This window comes from Equus caballus, chromosome 9, assembly GCF_041296265.1.
Source record: "Equus caballus isolate H_3958 breed thoroughbred chromosome 9, TB-T2T, whole genome shotgun sequence".
Classification (NCBI taxonomy): domain Eukaryota; kingdom Metazoa; phylum Chordata; class Mammalia; order Perissodactyla; family Equidae; genus Equus; species Equus caballus.
The window spans coordinates 56,206,138-56,229,278 of record NC_091692.1 but is presented as its reverse complement, the minus strand read 5'-3'; the positions used below and the strand labels follow the sequence as shown (position 1 = coordinate 56,229,278).

General features: G+C 35.5%; 1 protein-coding gene across 4 annotated transcripts in view; it reads left to right on the top strand.

Annotated features, from left to right (window-relative positions):
* The window catches only part of VIRMA (vir like m6A methyltransferase associated), a 67,134-nt gene that overhangs the window by 3,472 nt on the left and 40,521 nt on the right, over positions 1-23,141 (top strand). For 2 of the 4 annotated variants that reach the window (XM_001489304.6, XM_014728200.3), the window contains exons 2-7: positions 11,242-11,357; positions 15,088-15,174; positions 16,280-16,328; positions 17,843-18,011; positions 19,917-20,039; positions 21,056-21,328. In XM_001489304.6, coding sequence (XP_001489354.1) covers positions 11,242-11,357; positions 15,088-15,174; positions 16,280-16,328; positions 17,843-18,011; positions 19,917-20,039; positions 21,056-21,328 — 817 coding nt within the window. The remainder of the gene's footprint in view (positions 1-11,241; positions 11,358-15,087; positions 15,175-16,279; positions 16,329-17,842; positions 18,012-19,916; positions 20,040-21,055; positions 21,329-23,141) is intronic. The other 2 variants (XM_070222329.1, XM_070222328.1) reach the window with 1 other exon arrangement.

Below are 23,141 nucleotides of genomic sequence, written 5' to 3'. Positions count from 1 at the left end.
TTCCCCCTGGTAACCACTAAATTGTTCTCTTTGTCTGTAAGTCTGTTTTTTTCCCACATATGAGTGAAATCACACAGTGTTTGTCTTTCTCTGTCTGGCTTATTTTGCTTAACATGATGCCCTCAAAGACCATCCATGTGGTTGCAAATGGAACACTTATGTCTTGTTTATGGCTGAGTAGTATTCCATTGTATATATATATACCACATCTTTATCCAGTCATTAGTCATTGAGCACTTAGGTTGCTTCCATGTCTTGGCTATTATGAATAATGCTGCAATGAACATAGGGGTGCATAAGTCTCTTTGTATTGTTGATTTCAAGGTCTTTGGATAAATACCCAGTAGTGGGATAGCTGGGTCATATGATAATTCTCTTTTAAGTTTTTTGAGAAATCTCCATTCTGTTTTCCAAAGTAGCTCCACCAGTTGCATTCCTACCAGCAGTGGATGAGGGTTCCCTTTTCTCCACAACTTCTCCAACATTTATTACTTTTTGTCTTGGTGATTATAGACATTTTAACGGGCATAAGATGATATGTAAGTCTAGTTTTGATTTATGTCTCCCTGATGATTAGTGATGTTGAGCATCTTTTCATGTACCTATTGGCCATCTGTATATCTTCTTTGGGAAAATGTCTGTTCATCTCCTCTGCCCACTTTTTGATTTGGTTGTTTATTTTTTTGTAGTTCAGTTATGTGAGCTCTTTATATTTTATGGAGATTAACCCCTTATCAGATATATGATTTGCACATATTTTCTCCCAATTGGTGGATTGTTTTTTCATTTTGATCTTGGTTTCCTTTGCCTTCCAGAAGCTCTGTAGTCTGATGAAGTCCCACTTGTTTATTTTTTCTTTTGTTTCCCTTGTCTGAGTGTACATCATATTTGTAAAGATCCTTTTAAGCCTGATGCCAAAGAGTGTACTGCCTATATTTTCTTCCAGAAGTTTTATGGTTTCCGGTCTTACCTTCAAGTCTTTGACCAATTTTGAGTCTATTTTTGTATATGAAGAAGGACAATAATCTACTTTCATTCTTTTGCATGTGGCTGTCCAGTTTTCCCAGCACCATTTATTGAAGAGGCTTTCCTTTCTCTGTTTTATGTTCTTGGCTCCTTTGTTGAAGATTAGTTGTCAGTATATGTGTGGTTTTATTTCTGGGTTTTCAGTTCTCGTCCATTGATCTGTGTGCCTGTTTTTGTACCAGTACCGTGATGTTTTGATTACTATTGCTTTATAATATGTTAGGAAGTCAGGGATTGCTGGTGAGCTTTGTTCTTGTTTCTCAGGATTACTTGGGTTATTCTGGGTCTTTTGTTGCCCCGTATGAATTTTAAGATTCTTTGTTCTATTTCTGTGAATAATGTCATTGGGATTCTGATTGGGATTGCATTGAATCTGTAGATTGCTTTAGGTAGTATGCCCATTTTAACTATGTTTAATTTTCCATTCCATGTACATGGAATATCTTTCCATTTCTTTATGTCATTATCAATTTCTTTCAGTAATGTCATGTAGTTTTCCTTGTATAGGTCTTTCACTTCCTTGGTTAAATTTATTCCTAGATATTTTATTCTTTTCGTTGCAGTTGTAAATGGGGTTGTATTGTTGAGTTCTTGTTCTGTTAGTTTGTTATTAAAATATGGAAATGCCACTGATTTTTGTATGTTGACTTTGTATCCTTCAATGTTGCTGTAGTTGTCGATTATTTCTAATCATTTTCTGATGGATTCTTTAGGGTTTTCTATATGGAAAATCATGTCGTCTGCACAGAGTGAGAGTTTCCCTTCTTCAGTACCTATTTGGATTCCTTTTATTTCTTTTTCCTGCCTAATTGCTCTGGCCAAAACCTCTAGGACTATGTTGAATAAGCGAGGTAATAGTGGGCACCATTGTCCCTGTTCTCAGTGGGATGACTTTCAGTTTTTCCCCATTGAGTATGATGTTGGCAGTGGGTTTGTCATGTATGGCCTTTATTATATTGAGGTATTTTCCTTCTATACCCATTTTATTGAGAGTTTTTATCATGAATGGATGTTGGATCTTGTCAGATGCTTTCTCTGCATCTATGGAGATGATCATGTGGTTTTTGTCCCTCTTTTTGTTAATATGGTGTATCACATTGACTGATTTGTGGATGTTGAACCATCCCTATGTTCTTGGTATGAATCCCACTTCATCATGGTGTATGATCTTTTTAATGTATTGCTATATTTGGTTTCCAGTATTTTGTTGAGGATTTTTGCATCCATGTCCATCAGCGATATTGGCCTGTAATTTTCCTTATTGCATTGTCTGGTTTTGGGATCAGGGTGATTTTGGCCTCATAGAATGTGTTAGGAATATTTCCCTCTTCCTCAATTTTTTGGAATAGTTTGAGAAGAACAGGTAATAAATTGTCTTTGAACGTTTGGTAGAATTCTCCCAAGAAGCCATCTGTTCCTGGACTTTTATTTTTGGGGAGGTTTTTGGTTAGTGTTTCAATCTCTTTACTTGTGATTCGTCTATTCAGATTCTCTATTTCTTCTTGATTCAATTTTGGGAGGTTGTAAGAGTCTGAGAAATTATCCATTTCTTCTAGATTGTCCAGTTTGTTGGCATATAGTTTTCCATAGTATTCTCGTATAATCTTTTGTATTTCTGTGGTATTTGTTGTAATTTCTCCTCTTTCATTTCCAGTTTTATTTATTTGAGCCTTCTCTCTTTTTTTCTTAGTGAGTCTGGCTAAGGGTTTGCCAGTTTTATTTATCCTCTCAAAGAACCAGCTTCTTGTTTCATTGATCCTTTTTACAGTCCTTTTTGTTTCAATTTCATTTATTTCTGCTCTGATTTTTATTATTTCCCTCCTTCTGCTGAGTTTGGGCTTTGTTCTTCTTTTTCTAATTCAGTTAGGTGTAATTTGAGATTGTTTATTTGAGCTTTTTCTTGTTAGTGTGGGCTTGTATTGCTATAAATTTCCCTCTTAGGACTACTTATGCTGCATTGCTTAAGAGTTGGTATGGTGCATTTTCATTCTCATTTGTCTCCACCTATTTTTTGATTTCTCCCTTTATTTCTTCGACGACCCATTGGTTGTTCAGTGGCATGTTGTTTAGTCTGCACGTTTTTGTTCCTTTTCCAGTTTTTTTCTTGTAGTTGATTTCTAGTTCCATGGCATTATGCTTGGAAAAGATGGTAGATATGATTTCAATCTTCTTAAGTTTATTGAGGTTTGCCTTGTTTCCCAGTATATGGTCTGTCCTTGAGAGTGTTCTGTGTGCACTTGAGAAGAATATATATTCTGCTGTTTTTGGATGGAGTTCTCTCTATATGTCTATTAAGTTCATCTGGTCTAGTTTTTCATTTAAGTCCACTATCTCCTTGTTGACTTTTTGCCTGGGTGATCTATCCATTGATGTAAGCAGGGTGTTGAGTCCCCTACTATTACTATGTTGTCATTGATAATCTTCTTTTGGGTTTGTTAATAGTTGCCTTATGTACTTTGGTGCTCCTGTGTTGTGTGCATACATGTTTATAAGTGTTGTGTCTTCCTGGTACGGAGTCCCTTTCATCACTATATACTGCCCCTCTGTGTCTCTCCTTACAAGTTTTATCTTGAAGTCTACTTTGTCTGGTATAAGTATGGCAACACCTGCTTTCTTTTGTTTGCCATTAGCTTGGAGTATTGTCTTCCATCCCTTCACTCTGAGCCTTTGTTTGTCTCTGGAGTAGAGATGTTTTCCTGGGGCAGCATATTTTAGGGTCTTGTTCTTTTACCCATCCTGCCGCTCTGTGTTTTGAGTGGAGAATTCCATCCATTTACATTTAGAGTGATTATTGATATATGAGGGCTTAATACTGCCATCTTATTCCATGTTTCCTGGTTCTCCTGCATTTCCTTTGTTTCTTGTCCCATGTATTTTGGACTACCAATTTGATTATATAGTTTACTCTGTTGGTATTCTTATTTTTCTCCTTGTTTATTGTAAATGTCTCTCTTGTAATTATTTGCTTAGTGGTTATCCTTAGGTTCATATAAAAAATCTCATAGTTGAGATAGGTCATTTTCTGATAGCCTCTTATATACTTAGACTGTACTAATTCCATCTGTTTCCTCTTCCTCTTCTAAGTTATTTTTGTTGTATCTTTTTCCAAGTTGTGTTGTGAGTTTGTGGTTAAAAAGCTGAGATCATTTTTGTTTCTGATTTGTGACTTCTTTTCTTGTCTAGCAATGTGTTGTGCATCTTCGAGAATACACCTGTATAGGGGCTGGCCTGGTGGCACAGTGGTTAAGTTCACATGTTCCGCTTCTCGGCAGCCCAAGGTTCACTGGTTTGGATCCTGGGTCCGGACATGGCACTGCTTGGCAAAAGCCATGCTATGGCAGGTGTCCTATGTATAAAGTAGAGGAAGATGGGCATGGCTGTTAGCTCATGGCCAGTCTTCCTCAGCAAAATGAGGAGGATTGGCAGTAGTTAGCTGAGGGCTAATCTTCCACAAAAAAAAAAAAAAAAGAATACACCTGTATAACACTTGTAAGCTTCATTTGTAAACATCGTCTCTTTTTTTGGCTAGGTAATGCATCTATGAGGTACAAATTCAAAAGGTACAAAAGGGTATACAGTAAAAAGTAGGTCTCTCATCTCTATCGCCAAGCCATCTTGTTTCCTTCCCTAGATATTCTGCATAATATCGTTTTTATTGGCCGCATAATATTTCTTTAAGTGGTAATCTTATTATATTTTAAGTTCTCATACATTTAGGCTCCTGTCTTTATATTGTGATGTGATATTCCCTTTTTTTTTTAAGGCTGATCCTTTTTTTCTTCTTCTTCTCCCCAAAGACCCCCAGTACATGGTTGTATATTCTGGTTGTAGGTGCTTCTCGTTGTGCAGTGTGGGATGCCACCTCAGCATGGCTTGATGGGTGGTGCTGTGTCCATTTGCAGGATATGAACTGGCAGAACCCTGGTCTCCTGAACTGGAGCACGCAAACTTAACCAGTTGGCCATGGGGTCAGCCCACTGTGATGTGATATTCTTGAAGTTATATTATTTTATACATCTTTAATTGTTTCTTTATTACTTTCAATAGTGGAATTGCTGGGCTAAAATACAGTCTTAAGAGAGTGATTAATGCTAGAAAGTCCTATTTCATTTTAGAGGTTTTTTTAAGAAACTAATTCGGAACTCATCTGAATAGAAGTGTTAATAGAAGTGGTAGGAGTAGATGAGATAGCCTTAGTTTACCCTTAGGAGAGGGTAAAAAGAGAAGAGAAGATAGTTGCAGGGATAGAAGAGTAAGGATCGGGGAGACAGCTGTACTGTGACGTTTAAACACACAAGGACTCCCTCTGAAGATAAATGTGGCTCAGAGTTCTGGAATCTGACCAGTCTGTTTTTCACATTCTTGTTAGCGCCCTAATCATAAACCTTCCATGATTTCCCATTGTCAGCCCGTCTTCCTAGGTTTGTGTATTCCTCTAGACATTTTAAGCCCCTACGTCATTGTGATATTTTTTTAAACTCTGAAAACACAATTCAGTCAACTCTTATTAAGTACCTATTAAAAGTCTTACATTCATTAAATGAATATGCCAGGCACTATGAATGTAACAGTAAACTGAAACTTGGTTCTTGTCTTCTTGAAACACCTCTCTAATGGGAGAGATAAAAGAAGTAATTATAATTTAGTTTGATAAGATGTTTTGGATACACAAAGGAGAGGCACCTATCTAGACTTGGTCTGGCTCAACTTGCAAGAGAAAGTTGACATCTGAAAGGAATTGGGACAGAGGAGTGTGGGAGGGTTCTAAGCAGAGATAATAGCATGAGTAAGGGCATGAAGATGAGAAAGAATGTGGTATTTTGGGGCTATAAATTTGGAGTGATAGAGGCCATTCTTATTTGTAGGACCAAGGAATTTGGCCTGAGGACGGTAAAGAGCAGGAGAGTGATACATTTACATTCTAGAAAGACCACTCTGCAATAGGAGAATGGGTTGGAGGGAGGCAAGAAAGAAGCACAGAACCAGTTAGGCTTCTATAGCTGTAATCTAGATTACAGTGCATAGTGTCTAGAACTAGAGTGACAGCAGGAATGGAGGGAAATACACAAATATGAGAGCAATTTGAGGTTTAATCAATAGGACTTGATGTTTTTGTGAATGAATGATGTAGGTGAGAGAGAATGAGAAAGAAGCCAACCGTGAAAGTGGTTTGTGTCTTGGCTATTGTGTGGATGGTGGTGCTGTCACTGATAGAAGAGAGTTCCGTTTTGGACTTGTCGAGTTTGTGGTGCCAGAGGAACATCCAGGTGAAGATGTCTAGTTGGCAGTTGGATATAGGTGGTCTGGGGCTCAGGTGAGAGGTCCTACATGGAGATACAGATTTGGATTTGACTTCTGGCAGTGGATGCAAATCTTATTTCTTGTTATTCTGTTGATTGAGTTTAGCTACTCAGTCCTACCTCTCTCCCCCGTTTTGCTCTCTAGCTATGATGAGCTATTCTTACAGTTTCTTGAACCTTCCAAGTTCTTGTTTGTATTCATTTTGTGCATGCTTCTCCCTTTGCCTAGAAAGCTCTTCCTCCTTCTTTCCCACTGATTCTTATTTTCCTTGAAGACTTGCTTAGCTCAGGTGCTACTTCTTTTGGGAAACCTTCCTTGACACTCCCCTTTTCCCCCCACAAATGTTTGCTCATAATCTGAGTTAGGTGAGTACCCGTCTGAATTTTCAGTTTCCTGTGTGAGTCTGTATCATAGCAATTTATGTATTTGTACACCACAATAGATTGTTCCTTAACGGCAGAGATTATGTCTTCTTGTCTTTGTATCTTGAGGACCTAGCATACTGTGGAACATTATAGACATTTAATAAATAAATATTGGGTAAAAGTGGTAGCAACTAATATGGAAACTCTTCTGCTTAGAAATAAAATAGATTTTGAAAGCCTGTTTGTAAAATCTTAAGTTCATGTCCACAGTAACTATACCTTAACTACTACTACTATCATTTGTTAATTAGTACAGAGCATGGTGGAGGAGAATAGAATTGATAAACTTTTGTTGTAAGCTTCCTTTGTAAACATTAATGAGAATTTATAGCCATGGAAGCAAAGGGATTTCTATATCGTAGACTTTTTAAGTAGAGAAGTTCCTTACAGGAAGGAAACAGCACTGAAGTTTGAGGCAAAGTGCTTATTTCTTTCACGTAAATCTACTGTAGAATTTGTTGAATACTTACAGTATGTTTATAATAGTTAAGATACAAGTTCAGCTGATGTCACAACAGTCGAAATAACAGTGGATTAGATAAAATTGGGTTTCCTCTCTCAATAATTTGGTTTTAAGTATTCTACAGCTAATATGACAGCTCCACAATGTCAGGGACCCAGGTTCTTCTGTAATCCTCTGTCACATTTTTGGAAAGACAAAGTTGAACAGTGTTTTGGTCTGTTGATGTGCTTGATATTCTTTGCAGCTTTAAGAGACTCAAGCCTCAAGTCTTTCTAGATGCAAGTAATGCGAACCATTCTTGTCATTATGTACTTTGGCCACTAGGTAGTGTTGGTTGGCTGAACTGCTAGGAAAAGTTGATGTAGAATAGCCCAAAAGCAGTGTGAAAGTTTTCTTTTTAAATTATTGATCACAAGAGCTATGTTTTTCTGATCCTATGTCAAATGATACCTGAAAACAAGTGTATGCTAAATTTATACTATCCATTTCTTTTATTGTGGTGAACTCCTAGTTTGTGCATTTTTTCTTTTTTAAAGTACCTAAATGGTCTCCCTTGATCTCTTTATATTAGTTGGCATGTAAGTTTAGTAAATTAAGCTAATTTACATACAGATCTGCAATCCCTTATCTATAATTCAGAAATTAAAAAATGGCAGAAAAATCTGCCCTGAATTCGTTTGGTCATGCAATCTGATCTGAATTGACAAAATACTGATTATAATATTTATTTAGTGTGCATGTTTCTACATGTGGTTGCAGAAGTATTAATGTTTTGATTACAAGGTACTGCTCCAGAAGCCACTGGGGGTGTTAAGTTAGTATACAGTATTTATATCATATTACCTTTCCAAAAATCTAAAAAGTCAGGATTCTGAAAGACATATGGCTCCAGAGGTTTCCAGTAAGGGACTGTAGGTCTGTATTGACCTAAGCAAAACATCAGCAGGGAGGCAAATATGCTGTAGAAAATGTTATTATACAAATGGAGAGATATAACTAGCTATATTTTATCATCAGCTGTTTAAAAAAGTAACATTTTTTTAAACATTTTTACAAAGCGTTGTAAATAATGGCACGGTTTTAGTGAAGTGAAGTTTAAGATTATTTGTGACATTTTGAATGAAACAAATTGAAGGTGACTAAATTTTGACTAGAAAATGTGTTTTGATTGCACTATGTCCCTCTCCCTTTTTTTATTTTTTTAATTTAAGCTTTGTTTTTTTGAGTTCGTAATAGTTTACATCATTGTGAAATTTCAGTTGTATATTATTTCTTGTCTGTCACCACATAGGTACTCCCCTTCAGCCCCTGTGTCCACCCCCAACCCATCCTCTGGTAACCAGTGAACTGTTTTCTTTGTCCATGTGCTTGTTTATATTCCACGTATGAGTGAAATCATCTGGTGTTTGTCTTTCTCAGCTTAGCTTCTTTCACTAAGCATAATTCCCTTCATGTCCATCCATGTTGTTGCCAATGGGGTGATTTTGTCTTTTTTTCTGGCTGAGTAGTATTCCATTGTGTGTATATATGTATATATATATATATATATATATACATATATACACCACATCTTCTTTATCTAATCCTCAGTCGATGGGCACTTGGATTATTTCCATGTCTTGGCTATTGTGAGTAGTTCTTTAATGAACATAGGGATACAATATATTATTTTGGATTGTTGATTTCAAGTTGTTTGGGTAGATATCCAGTAGTGGGATAGCTGGGTCATATGGTAGTTCTATTTTTAGTTTTTTGAGGAATCTCCATACTGTTTTCCAAAGTGGCTGCACCAGTTTGCATTCCCACCAGCAGTGTATGAGGATTCCTTTCTCTCCACACCCTCTCCAACATGGGTTATTTTTGGTCTTAGTGATTATAGCCATTTTAACAGGTGTAAGGTGTTATCTTAATGTAGTTTTGATTTGCGTTTCCCTGATGATTAGTGATATTGAACATCTTTTCATGTGTTTATTTGCCATCTGTATATTTTCTTTGAAAAAATGTCTGTTCATCTCTTCTGCCCATCTTTTGATCGGGTTGTTTGTCTTTTTGTTGTCCAGTTGTGTGAATTCCTTATATATTGTGGAGATTAACCCGTTATCAGATATATGATTTGCAAATATTTTCTCCCAATTGGTTGGTTGTCTTTTTCTTTTGATCCTTGTTTCCTTTGCCTTGCAGAAGCGCTTTAGTCTGATGAATTCCCACTTGTTTATTTTTTCTTTTGTTTCTCTTGTCTGAGAAGACATGGTATTCGAAAAGATCCTTTTAAGTTCGATGTCAACGAGTGTACTACCTATATCATCTTCCAGGAGTTTTATGATTTCAGGACTTATCTTTAAGTCTTTGATCCATTTTGAGTTTATTTTTGTGTATGGCGTGAGATAATGGTCTACTTTCATTCTTTTGCATGTGGCTGTCCAGTTTTCCCAACACCATTTATTGAGGAGACTTATCTTTTCCCCATTGTACATTCTTGGCACCTTTGTTGAAGATTAGCTGTCCATATATGTGCAGTTTTATTTCTGGGCTTTCAGTTCTGTTCCATTGATCTGTGTGCCTGTTTTTGTACCAGTAGCATGCTGTTTTGATCACTGTGGCTTTGTAGTGCATTTTGAAGTCAGGGATTGTGATGCCTCCAGCTTTGTTCTTTTTTCTCAGGATTGCTTTAACAATTTGGGGTCTTTGGTTGCCCCATATGAATTTTAGGATTCTTTGTTCTATTTCCGTGAAGAATGTTATTGGGCTTCTGATTGGGATTGCATTGAATCTGTAGATTGCTTTGGGTAGTATGGACATTTTAACTATGTTTATTCTTCCAATCCATGTGCATGGAATCTCTTTCCATCTCTTTATGTCGTTATCTGTTTCTTTCAGTAATGTCTTACAGTTTTCATTGTGTAAGTCCTTCACCTCCTTAGCTACTTTATTCTTTTTGTTGCGATTGTAAATGGAATTGTATTCTTGAGTTCTCTTTCCGTAAGTTTGTTATTAGAGTACAGAAATGCAACTGATTTTTGTAAGTTGATCTTGTACCCCGCCTACTTTACTGTGATTGTTAATTATTTCTAATAGTTTTCCGATGGATTTTTTAGGGTTTTCTATATATGAGATTGTGTCGTCTGCAAACAGCGAGAGTTTCTCATCTTCACTCCCTATTTGGATTCCTTTTATTCCTTTCTCTTGCCTAATTGCTCTGGCCAAAACCTCCAGTACTATGTTGAATAAGAGTGGTGATAGTGGGCATCCTTATCTTGGTCCTGTTCCCAGGAGGATGGCGCTCAGTTTTTCCCCATTGACTATGATGTTGGCTGGGGGTTTGTCGTAAATCGCCTTTTTTTATTATGTTGAGGTAATTTCCTTCTGTTCCCATTTTGTTAAGAGTTTTTATCCTAAATGGCTGTTGGATCTTGTCAGATGCTTTCTCTGCATCTTTTGAGATGATCATGGGGTTTTTATTCCTCATTTTGTTAATGTGGTGTATCACATTGATTTTTGGATGTTGAACCATCCCTGTCTTCCTGGTGTAAATCCCACTTGATCATGATGTATGATCTTTTTGATACTTTGCTGTATTTGGGTTGCCAATTTTTTTTGAGGATTTTTGCATCTGTGTTCATCAGCGATATTGGCCTGTAGTTTTCCTTTTTTGTGTTCTTGTCAGGCTTTGGTATCAGAGTGATGTTGACCTCATAGAATGTGTTAGGAAGCATTCCATCTTCCCTAATTTTTTGGAATAGCTTGAGGAGGATAGGTATTAAGTCCTCTCTGAAAGTTTGGTAGAATTCCCCAGGGAAGCCATCTGGTCCTGGGCTTTTATTCTTTGGGATGCTTTTGATTCCTGTTTCAATCTGTTCACTTGTTATTGGTCTATTCAGATTCTCCATTTCTTCTTGATTCCGCTTTGGGAGGTTGTAAGAGTCTAAGAATTTACACATTTCCTCTAGGTTATCCATTTTGTTGGCATATAGTTTTTCGTAGTATTCTCTTATAATCCGTTGTATTCTCCCTCCCTTTTTTTAAAAGCAAAGTTCTCATATAGATGTGGTTCGTTTTCCATGTGTGGTTTATATCAATGAAGTCCGAGTCATACCCCCAGGAGTCAGAGCCCATAGCAGCCTGCCTGACAATAGAGCATATGGGTAAGTCAACTTTCTTTTTAAAAGAATTTTTGACTGAAGATTGTCCTCGATATATATTCTTAAAGGCAAAATTTTAAGATAATATTTTGTAAATTAAAAAAACCTAAAATTTTATTCACTTATGGTTACGTTGTACTTGTAACTGACTCTAGGTTTTCTGTATAATCCATATTTCATTATAAACTTGAAAATAGTAATTACTTGATCTAAGTACTAAATTAAATTTTTCTTTCTTCATTCCTTTTTTTTAAAAGTTGGTGGAAATAGGTTTATATTTTCCAAAATATTCTATGGTGGCACAATGTAGTAGATGAAGTACTTTTAACCTTTTTCCTTGAAAATAAGAATTAGTCTGAATATTCAGAAATATATCTTTTAATGTTAGTACATTTTTATTATTTTATAGTATCAGTTTTCATGACTTGATGATCTTCTTAGCCTGATACATGTGTCTTTTTTTTTTTTTTTTTTTTTGAGGAAGATTAGCCCTGAGCTAGCTACTGCCAATCCTCCTCTTTTTGCGGAGGAAGCCTGGCCCTGAGTTAACATCTGTGACCATCTTCCTCTATTTTATATGTGGGATACCTTCCACAGCATGGCTTTTGCCAAGCGGTGCCATGTCCGCACCCGGGATCTGAGCCAGCAAACCCCGGGCCGCCAAAGCGGAACCTGCGCACTTAACCGCTGCGCCACTGGGCTGGCCCCATGTGTCTTTTTATAAATTCATAGCTTCACATTAGCCATTAATTGTATGTAGCAAGTAGTTATTTGATGCTTTCTCTTTCTTAGGCTCTGTGGGAAATAAACAAAATGTAAGACATGGTCCCTGATGTAGAGTTGTTGATAACTTTAACAACTGACATAAAACAGAGGAATTTGATCTATGTTGTAAAATGAGTAATCATCTTCTTCTTTTGATTTTAATTACATGAATTGGAGATATAAGCTAAATTTTGGTTGTGGAAACATGAGTATATATAATAAATATATCTATGTGAGTTTTTAGCTTACAGCCTAGGTATTAATCTTCTCTTATTAATACCACATTTCATTATGTGCATGCTGTGATAACTCAGTTTCTATTACATGAAAGAGTTAAACCAGCTACTTAATGGTGTTATGGTACAGAGTCAAAGTTAAGGGCTCATTTCTTCATAATTGTGAAAAGTAATTGGTTACTTGTAGAAGTAAGTAGAAAATCTTCAAATGTTTTCAGGTCATTCAAAGGTAAAACAAATACAAAACAAAACAGTAAGTGTTTAATTAATGTTTGTAATGAGAGATCACTATAATTGACTTTGTATCTTTTTTTTCCGTGTTTAAGAAAATAAAAACTCATGTTTTCCTATAATTTCTTCCTGCTGTTCCTATAAAAAGCGTGTAGAATGGGAAAGATGGAGTAATGATAGTGTATCCAGCAGTCTTCTCTAATTGTACTGCTTTTGGTCAACAAGGGTCTATTATCTTTTGCTGCATAATAAATTATAGCAAATTTAGCAGCCTAAAACAGTAAACATTTAAAATATAATCCCAGACTCCAGTCTCAAGATTTGCCTGGGGCTGGAGAATTTGCTTAGTAGCTTGCTCCCTTGGCTGTTGGCAGGAGACTTTAGTTCCTTGCCAGGAGATTCTCTTTATGGGGCTGCTTATGTCACAACATGGATTCCTCTAGAGTGAGTGATCCAAGAGTGAGAGAGCATGCCCTCAACAAGGAAGCCACAATCAGTGTGTTTTATAACTTAATATCAGAAGTGATATACTATCATTTTTAGTATGTTTTGGTTACGTATTCTACTGGTACAGTGTGGGCGCTACACAAGGGTGTGAATAGCAGGAAGCAGGGATCTTAGTAGCCATTTTGTTGGGTGGCTACCAGAGCAGGCAGAATGGATCTCTGCCATTAGCTGCAGTGGGTAAGAGTTTTGTTTCATTTTCCCTCTTCTTATCTCTCTCCTTTTTCTTAGCTGGGGGTGAATGGCTGTTCATGTTTTAATAGTTCCAAATATGAAATTGTCATAAACAACTTCATACACAATATGTTACAGAACAGTAAAATAAAGTATTAATTCAGTAGTACAAATGTAAGATGTCAGGAAGCCTGAAATCTCAAGGTTGAAAGTAATATTAGTCATCAAATGATATTTGTGCAGCATACTTTACAATAATGTTTTATCTCATTATAAAATTCAGAACTTTACGGGTAAAATTAAAATCCCTGTAATCCCTCCATCCTGAGAGAATCTTAACATTTGATGCACTGTTTTTTAATGTATATGTGTGTACTTGTATATATGTAAATGTGGTATGTTATGTGAGGTTAGGTTTTAGAGTCAACAAGTTTTAAGATGAAACACTGGTGTAGTCAAATTACCATTGATTCTTTAAATCCCTTTTCAATGACCAGGGCGTGCATCTTTGATGTCTCAAAAGTAAAGAATTTGCATTTCAGCCCTTTTTCCTTTCCTTGAGTTATTGGAGGCCAGGGTCTAGTTTGAAGAGGAAAGATAGGAGGGAGAGACTAGAGTTGTTGAGCACATATAGTTGAATTTGTGTAAGATAAATGTATGATGCTGCTCTGACCCCACTGTGTATATTCTGTTTATTCCTTCATTTTATTTAACATTATCTCAGGAGTACTTTCACATCATTCAGTTTTATTTGAAAATGTGATTTCTGATGGCTGCATGATCTAACAAATGACTGTATAGTAATTTATTTGGCTAGTTCTTTATGTGGGGACCATTAGATAGATGGTTTTCAGTTTTCAAATTACAAGTCAGAGTATAATGAACATGCTCTTGAAGGAAAATCTTTGTTTGCCTATCAGTGTTTCCATAGAAACGCTTCCTAGAAAAATCTATTTCTGGACCAAATAGTGTGAACATTTTCTCAGTCTCCTGAATTTTATTGTCATATTGCCTTTCAGAGTGATTGCACTTATTTGTACTTCTACCACAAGTGCATGAGGGAACCTCTTTGGTAGTACTCTGGGCATTACACTTTTTACCATTTGGATTTTTTGTAAATAAACTACAAAGCATGCAGTGTTTAATATCAAGGTTTTGGTTGAGCCTAAGGAGTTTCAGCCATGTGTACACTTGATATGTATCAAGTGTAGCAAGATTTCATTCTTATGCAAATTAAATATGCTTTAATCTTAACTATGTAAATCTACAAAAAAAAGTAAATATTTTATGTAAATTGCTGCTGTTATGCAAATTTCAGTTTAGGCTTTAAGTCACAATTTAGGGCTTTGATGCCAAAATTTTTATTACGGTTTTGTATTAATGTGGATTAAATTGAAATCAAATTGTAATTATAATATACAGCTTGAAGTTAGTTAACTCCTGATTCTTTTTGAAAGGGAATAATGATATAAAGAATTATAAAATTAAATATTAGAATTAATTAGCATTTGCTTTTAAAATATATTAAAAAATTTAAATATTTACTTGTTTTAGAATGGTCCAAGTAGCAAATGAAAGATGCTTGATGATTAAAATTTTATTTTCAGTAATACTCAAAGTGAATAGTATGCTACTTGAGAATTGGATGTGAATAAAATTACAGAAAATATTACAATTAACTGTATATTTTTGTTATTTAAATCTTAGGAATATTATATCTCAGTTCTAGAATTGCTCTTAAATTTGTACTTACTTTGTTTTTTGTTTTAATTTAGGAACTGATTATTGCAAAGACTGACGTTTCAACTTTGTTTCATTCACAGGGAGACATCTCCGCACACATTTCAATTAGACTTATTCTTTAACAATGTAAGCAAACCAAGTGCCCCAGTTTTCGATAGGTTGGGAAGGTATGTACCTACTGGGTAATGCCACCAGAAACTCATGAGTTAGTGAGCAAAACCTTTTTATTCTTTAGATAGAAGAAAAGGATATATAAAGTGGTAGACCCAAGAACTTAGGGTTTAATTTTATCGGTTGGCAATATTAAAGAAATGTCAAGCTCCTAAGAAGTTAAGTTTATTTACAAAATAAAATTTTCAGTGTATGAAACATTAATCATCTTTTATTTACTTTTTATTGGTATATGCATTTCTTATACATAGCACATGATTTTATAATAACCTTCTAATTTAGAAAAGATTGCTTTTTGATTCTTTAAAAAAACTATAAACACATTGCGAGCTAATATTTTGTCTGTATCTTTTATATCACACTACTGCATAATTTAAAATTTCTTAATCACCTTTTGTAAAATGAGTATTGTGTTAATAGATACCCCCTTTTTGGGATTGTTTAGTACCTGCTAGGTATTATTAAATCTAGCTGTTTTGACATCTGCAAAATAATCGATCAGTAAGGATTTACATAGATCTCATTTATATATTAAAAAAGTTTAAAGGCTGCACAATAATGGAAAAATTTCTGTCCCTGTCAGGAAGTAACGGTGTTTTAGACTTGTTATTTTATTCATCCTTCATTCATTTGTTATTAAATTGGATTGATAATTCCTTTTTTTTTAAATGAAGGGAACCAAGGTAATCTGAAGCAGCTAGTTTTTAATATTAACGTAGAATGTTTTTCTTATATCAGTACTTACTTGATAAAAATAGGTGCTTTTCTTTAATTTTAGTCCCAGTATACATTTTTGGAAGACTGATGCAATGGTTCTCTACTTTGGCTGTATATTAGAATTACCTGGGGTGGTTTTAAAAAAATACTGATACCTACACTCACCCCAAACCAATTAAGTCAGAATCTCTGGGGGGTTTGTTATATATTTTTTCTTGATAACGTTTTTTGGGGGAGTAAATTAAACCCGAACTTTGTGGTTTATTAAGTCAAAACAAAAATTTAGTATTTGATTTTATTAAAATATATGAATTTAGAAAGACTTCTTCATGAACTGTTATGTTCGGTGTTTGAGCCTATTAATTATTCCTACTCTTTTGGCAGCCTGGAATATGATGAGAATACTTCCATCATCTTTAGACCCAACTCAAAGGTAATTGCGGATGTCAGTTTTCAACTTGTTACTACTGTTTGTTTTCACCTCCATCCAGTTTTTGATCCAAATAAACCAGTGATGCAGAATGTCAGCTTATTTGGTTCTAGTGCAGCAGATTATCGTCTTTGCTTATCTGATTCCTCTTATATCCAGAAACTGTTTTAAAATGGAATAAAGACATTGTAATGTCATTCTCTACTTATAAAGTTCTTTCTTCCCCTAATTTTTATACGTGAGTCAGGGAGAGGCCAGCATCTGTGCTTTTCCTTCTTTCATTTATGTGGGCAAGTTCAGAAGGTGACAGGAAGGTAAATTGTTATTAGACACCACTGAGCCTTAAAGTTTCTTTAAAAATATGTGTTTCATATTTCTTCTTTTCATATCAAAAGTATGCCTTTTTTCTTGATATACCAAACGCCATTCTAGAAGCATCTAGCACATCTGAAATGCAAAAATAATTGTAATCTGATATGGGACTACTCAGCCTGCTGTTTTTTGGGGGGAAGAGATGAGTATTTAATCCTCTGCATCCTGTTTAGACTAAAAATTATCTTCCTTCTCTCTTTATCTTCCGTGTGATTTCTGTTTAGAGTCTGTCAATCCCTGGGTATAGTCTTTGAGTCTTTCTTCTGGTCCCCAGTTTCCCTTTACTAGAGTTTGCTAGAGTTATCAAGGAGAATGGTAATTTCTTTCTTCCTTATTGTGCCTCTAGAAGGGGCCCCATTGCCACTTACTTATTACTTCATCTTTACCAACTTGGTAGAGTGGAAAGAGAACTCAGAAGTCAGGGGCTTTGGTTTCTAGTCCAGGTTCATCTGCTGACACTCTGATTTTCTTATTTGTTGATAATATTTGCTCTGACTACCTCTCATAGTTATTGTGGAGATATGACAATTAATGTAGATAAGTTCTGTAAAACATAGTTATTTTTATTTTATAGGGAAATATTGAAAGTTAATGGCATTGATAAAGTCTTTGAGCTTTTTAGGAGAGTTTCTTTGCAAAAACAATTTGTTTATGGCTTCTTGTTACCCTTACTTTTTAAGTACCATGTGGATACATAAAATATACCTGTGTGTATGAGTTTGGCATGTAAAAAGAATGCTGTGCAATTTTATGAACTTTATAATCCTTGAGCCTGGACACAGTTTATGCTTTTATGTACCTCCATGACTCTTGTAATTATTGGGGTTTAATTTATTAATTGGCAGTAACTCCCATTTAATTTTGTTCTCATTTCTCTTCTCTTGGTTGGGAATCTAGTTATGCTTTTTGAACAGGATTGACATAAAGTATAGGATTGAGGAGATAAAGTTTGAGCCAGGTTTAGGTATGGTAACTCTGAAGGGCCGTATGAAAGCTGTACCTCAGAGTGAATTCCCACCAGTCTTGACCTTTGCATTTTCAGAATACTTTTAAAGACTTTAGTTGAACCACAAGTAATTTGATATCATTTACTTCTGGCATATTAAAGTGTTAATTTGAAAGCTATTTTTTTCCCCGAAAATCAGGTGAATACTGATGGTTTGGTGCTAAGAGGCTGGTACAACTGTCTGACACTGGCAATATATGGATCAGTAGATAGAGTCATAAGTCATGACAGAGACTCTCCACCACCACCACCTCCACCTCCACCACCTCCCCAGCCACAGCCAAGTTTGAAAAGGAATCCAAAACATGGTGAGAATTTAAAATTTGTGTTTGTCAACGACACTTAGGTTCATTACAGTAGCAAAAGGTAATTCAAAGAGCTCTTCTATCTTTGGAACCTTGCTTAAGACTTGACAAGATATGTGTCAGTCTCCCATTCTTTCCTATAAGAATTTCTTCTTATGTTAAAGTGGTTACATGTTATTTTCCTCCTCTACTTTCCTGGAATGCTTTTTAATTGAGCTGAGGGACTTTTTTCATTTGAAATAGGTAAATAATGTAGTCTAGTGGTATTCATGGTTTACTATCAAAATTTTCTCTAAAAGAATTGAAGAACAGGTAATAAGTTTGGTATATATTATTGGAATACTCATGTTAATGGCCTGTTTTTTCAGGAGTGCATTTCAAATTTGTTTAGATGTCTACATCATAAGTTATGCAGACTTTTCCCATTTTTGAGAACTTTTTGCTCATTAACTGGAGACAAGAAAATAAGAACTCCAATAAACTGCAGTGGCTTTCCTTCCATAAGGCAGGCAACTGGACTCATGTTTCCCAGGGTCTCTTCTCCTCACTCCAGTATTGCTTGCTGTAAGCTGTTGAAATAAGGATTTTCAGGAATACATTTTGAAATTACAGTTGAAGTCATTAGGAAAAGTAATTTACTTTACTGTTAGCATTTTATGAGCACACGTAAAATGACCTTTGTTTCTCTTAATCCTGATGTAATATAGTGTGAGGTCCTTGTCTCTGATGGTGGTCACACCCTGTATTTTCATCACTTTTCTTATATCTTAACCTGCTAAGCACAGTTAATGTTTCACTTTTCTTTTTCTTTTAATCTTTCATTCCTCTGTGCTTATTTGTCTTTTTTACCATACTGTGAGCTGCTTGTGAGCAGAGAGTATGCTTTACTTGTATTTGTGTCTTTAGTTTTATCACTGTGCCTGGCTACTCTAAAATTTTGTTAAATTTACTGACTTGTTTTAAAATTGACTTTTAACCTTATACATTGCGTGTGTTTGTGTGTGTATGTATGTTTTTAACTTTTTATTTTGAAATAATTATAGATTTATAAGAGGTTGCAAAGAAATGAACAGGGAAGTCCTGTGCACTATTCTCCAGCCTTCCTCAGTATTAACATCTTTTACAATTATAGTACAGTGTGAAAACAAGAAAATTGGCATTCGTACAGCCTGTAGAGCTTGTTTAGATTTCACCAGTTATACATGTACCCGTGTGTGTGTGTTTGTGTGTGTGTATGTATAGTTCTGTGCAATTTTATGTCACGTCTAGCTTTGCATAAGCACAACCACAATCAAGATACTTGATTGTACCATCATAAGATTCCTGGGTGTTACATCTTTATAGCCACACCCATCCCACCCATCCCTAACCTTTGCCAACCACTAATCTGTTCTCCATCTCTATAATTATATTATTTCATGAATGCTACATAATTGGAATCATGCAATAAGTGTCTTTTTGAGATTGGCTTTTTTCATTCAGCATGATTTCTTTGAGGTTCATCCACTTTGTTGCATGTACCAATAATTCGTTCTTTTTTATTGCTGACTAGTATTACATAGTCTAAACGTATCATAGTCTGTCTAACCATTCAACCATTGAAAGGCATTTAGGTAGTTTCCAGTTTTTGGCTATTGCAGTCAAGTTGTTATGAGCATTCCTATATATCTTCTTGTAGGAAAATAAGTCTTCATTTCTCTGAATAATGCCTAAGAGTATATACCTTATGTTTTGGTATGTGGAAAGTCAGAAATTCTAACTTTCCCAATATAAATTAATTGGCGGTTAATTTATCCATAAATTCTGAAGATGAGAAACTCAAATGCTGAATAGCATTTTTGTCTTGCATTCATTTCATTATACTTTAATAATTTGAAAGTTCTTTTTCTGTCTCTAATTAAACTCTAGCTGATGGGGAGAAAGAAGATCAGTTTAATGGAAGCCCTCCAAGACCACAGCCAAGGGGACCAAGAACTCCACCAGGTCCCCCTCCACCTGATGATGATGAAGATGATCCCATGCCTTTGCCAGGTGTAGATAAAATCAGTGTTAGTTTTTGCTCTCTCCTTGATTAATGTTAACAGTGCTTTTTAATTAAAGGAAAAAAATTAGATGCTGGTAATCAAATCTTGATGAATACCCCTTCCCTTTTCATCCTGTGCAGTCTTACCTTGTGTTTTTCTGTTGGCAGGTGAATTTTTAAAAAAAATCAGTTAATTCACTTAAAGCTGTACCGACATTGCTTTGAAAATAAAGTGTTATTATGCAATAATGGTATGTACAGAAGAGTACAGTTAAAAATAAGCAGTATGATTGGAAGAGATAAAAATCTGTATAGTTACTTAATAGCTAAAAAGAAAAGGATTAGTTTATGGTATTAGAATGTAAAATTGTATACTTGTTTTTTTTTTTTTTTGAGGAAGATTAGGCCTGAGCTAACATCTGCTGCCAATCCTCCTCTTTTTGCTGAGGAAGGCTGTCCCTGAGCTAATATCATGCCCTTCTTCCTCTACTTTATATGTAGGATGCCTACCACAGCATGGCTTGTCAAGCAGTGCCATGTCCGCATCTGGGATCTGAACCGGTGAACCCCGGGGCCAAAGCAGAACATGCGCACTTAACTGCTGTGCCAATGGGCTCGCCCCATATAATTTTACTTTTTTTTTTTGTGGAAGATTGGCCCTGAACTAACATCTGTGCCCATCTTCCTCTACTTTATATGTGGGACGCTTGCCACAGCCTGGCTTGACAAGTGGATGTAGGTTTGCACCTGGGATCCAAACCCTGGGCCGCTGAAGTGGAACGTGCGAACTTAACCACTGCACCACCAGGCTGGCCTCATATACTTTATTAATTCTCACTGTATAAGGCTGTGCACTATATAATCTTAATATTTTTTAAAAGCAAGTTATTCTGCCCTTTTTTTTTTAGGGTATTTATGAGTTAAATCATCCAAAATGTCATTAAGTAGTTGCAGTGTCCAATCCTTCTGTCTCATGTCACTTAAACCATTAAAATAATCCATGCCTTAAATCTTAATTTTTCAGTGTCTGGTGACAAGGAAGAGGATGCTCCTCATAGAGAAGATTACTTTGAGCCCATTTCTCCTGATCGGAATTCTGTTCCCCAGGAAGGTCAATATTCTGATGAAGGAGAAGTAGAAGAGGAACAGCAAGAAGAAGGAGAAGATGACGAAGATGATGTGGATGTAGAGGACGAAGAGGATGAAGATGAGGATGATCGCCATACAGTAGACAGTATCCCTGAAGAGGAAGAGGAAGATGAAGAGGAAGAAGGTGAGGAAGATGAAGAAGGTGAAGGTGAGTACGTTAGCTTGGACTTTGTGGTTTTAAGTACTGGATACTAACTTGATACAGCTTTGAGCAATGCAAAAGAGTGTATAGAAAAGATAAATGGCTTTCAAGAAACCCAAGGGTCAGAAGGTAGCTGGGTCTCAAGACTGACTATACCTGGGATTTCCATCTTTGCCTTATGTTTCTACTTGATTTCTCTTTGTCAACTAACTTGTTTCTCTGTTCATCCCACAGCTTTAATCTCCTCTCTTTAACCAACCAACCTAACTATCTGGCTATATATTGATTCCATTTCCACATTTCCTGTGAGAGAGATTCTGTTTGGCTTGCTACCCTATCAGTTGCCCCTTGCTATCATCAGCTTTGGCCAGGGAAGCAGGCTCATGCAGCAAATACATGATGATTAGGAATTTGATGGGCTCTTTTCAGAGTATGGAGTGGTGTTGTAAGCTGCGTAGAATTCCTAAAGATTTCTACCACCTAGCTATTTTAGCAAAATGCTACATTATTTTTAGAAATCCAGGGGTAAAAAAACCTCAGTTATACAGGGACATGTGACAGCATGATGCAATCTTTTAGTTAGGCTTCGTTTTTTCATTCAAAGCAGAAAGTGAGAGCTATTCAAGCTAATTTGACTCTTAATTTGTCTAAGAAATGGCATGTAATGTTAAAGCATTTGTGCAAATTGACAGATACTGGGTCTTGGTTTCTTCTAAAATAGTGTGAGTGAGGGTCGTTCTACATAAGAGTGAGGGTCATTTCAGTATCACAGGGGCCCTTTTACAAAATATAAATAATTACGTTATTGAGTGTTACTTTTTTAGCTACCTCCCTTCCCACATTACCAAATAATCCTTTATAGATTTACTGTGTTTGACTAGCAAATAGAAGTTAGATTTTAGGCAGGCTGTTTTCTTAATCAGGGGATGTTTTTGTAGAGAAAGTGAGAGAATGAGGCTGGCTAATTTGATTTTTAATAGAAGACATCTGGCTGATCCAGAGTTAGGCCTCTATAGGCCTTTATCTTTTCAGATATGAGTATATTGCTAAGACTAAATTGTTTTGAGCAAAAGAATGTTAAAAGAGGGCTGGTACTAGAGAAATACTCTGGAAACATTTTCTTTTCTTTCACAGGCTATTATTACCCATCTGTTTTACCACAGCCAGACATGGGTGTTAAAAAGTAAAATCAACAAGTTTTCTGTCTAGTTCTGTTTTGTTTGAAAAGGGGGAAAAATTGCACATGTATCATGATAATAAGAAAGCTTTGTTTTGGCAAAGCTCAGCATTTTAAATAAACAGATTTTCTATAAAATTATGTAATACAGAGCTAGGAAACTGACAGGTAAATACAGAGAAGTAAAAATTCAGGAGTACAAAATTCATTTTCTAAGAAGAACCTGGTTTTTGCTGAAAATACTTGGTTTAGCTTTCTAATTACAGTATTAATTCTTAGTTAATTGTAGTCAACTTTGCTCATCAACTTTTTTTTTCCTTCTTAAAAATACTCTCTCAAGGGGGAAAACTTAATTTCTTCCCTCCTGAGAGAAGTATTTTTGTCACTTTGAGGTAATTCTAATTTTGTTTCTGTGAGGAAAAGATATCTACAACAGTTACTTGTAAAGCCGAACAGATATAACAGAAGAATTTGCTTGTGAAGTTTCTTCATAATTATTCTATTAGAAATTATAAAATGTTGGTAATTGTTGATAAGATGTTGGGGCATAAGTTAATTTTGTTGAGGAAATCATTAATTCTTATTATTTGCCATACTTATTAAATGAACTGTAAACGAAATTTTAAAAATATTTTTTGATTA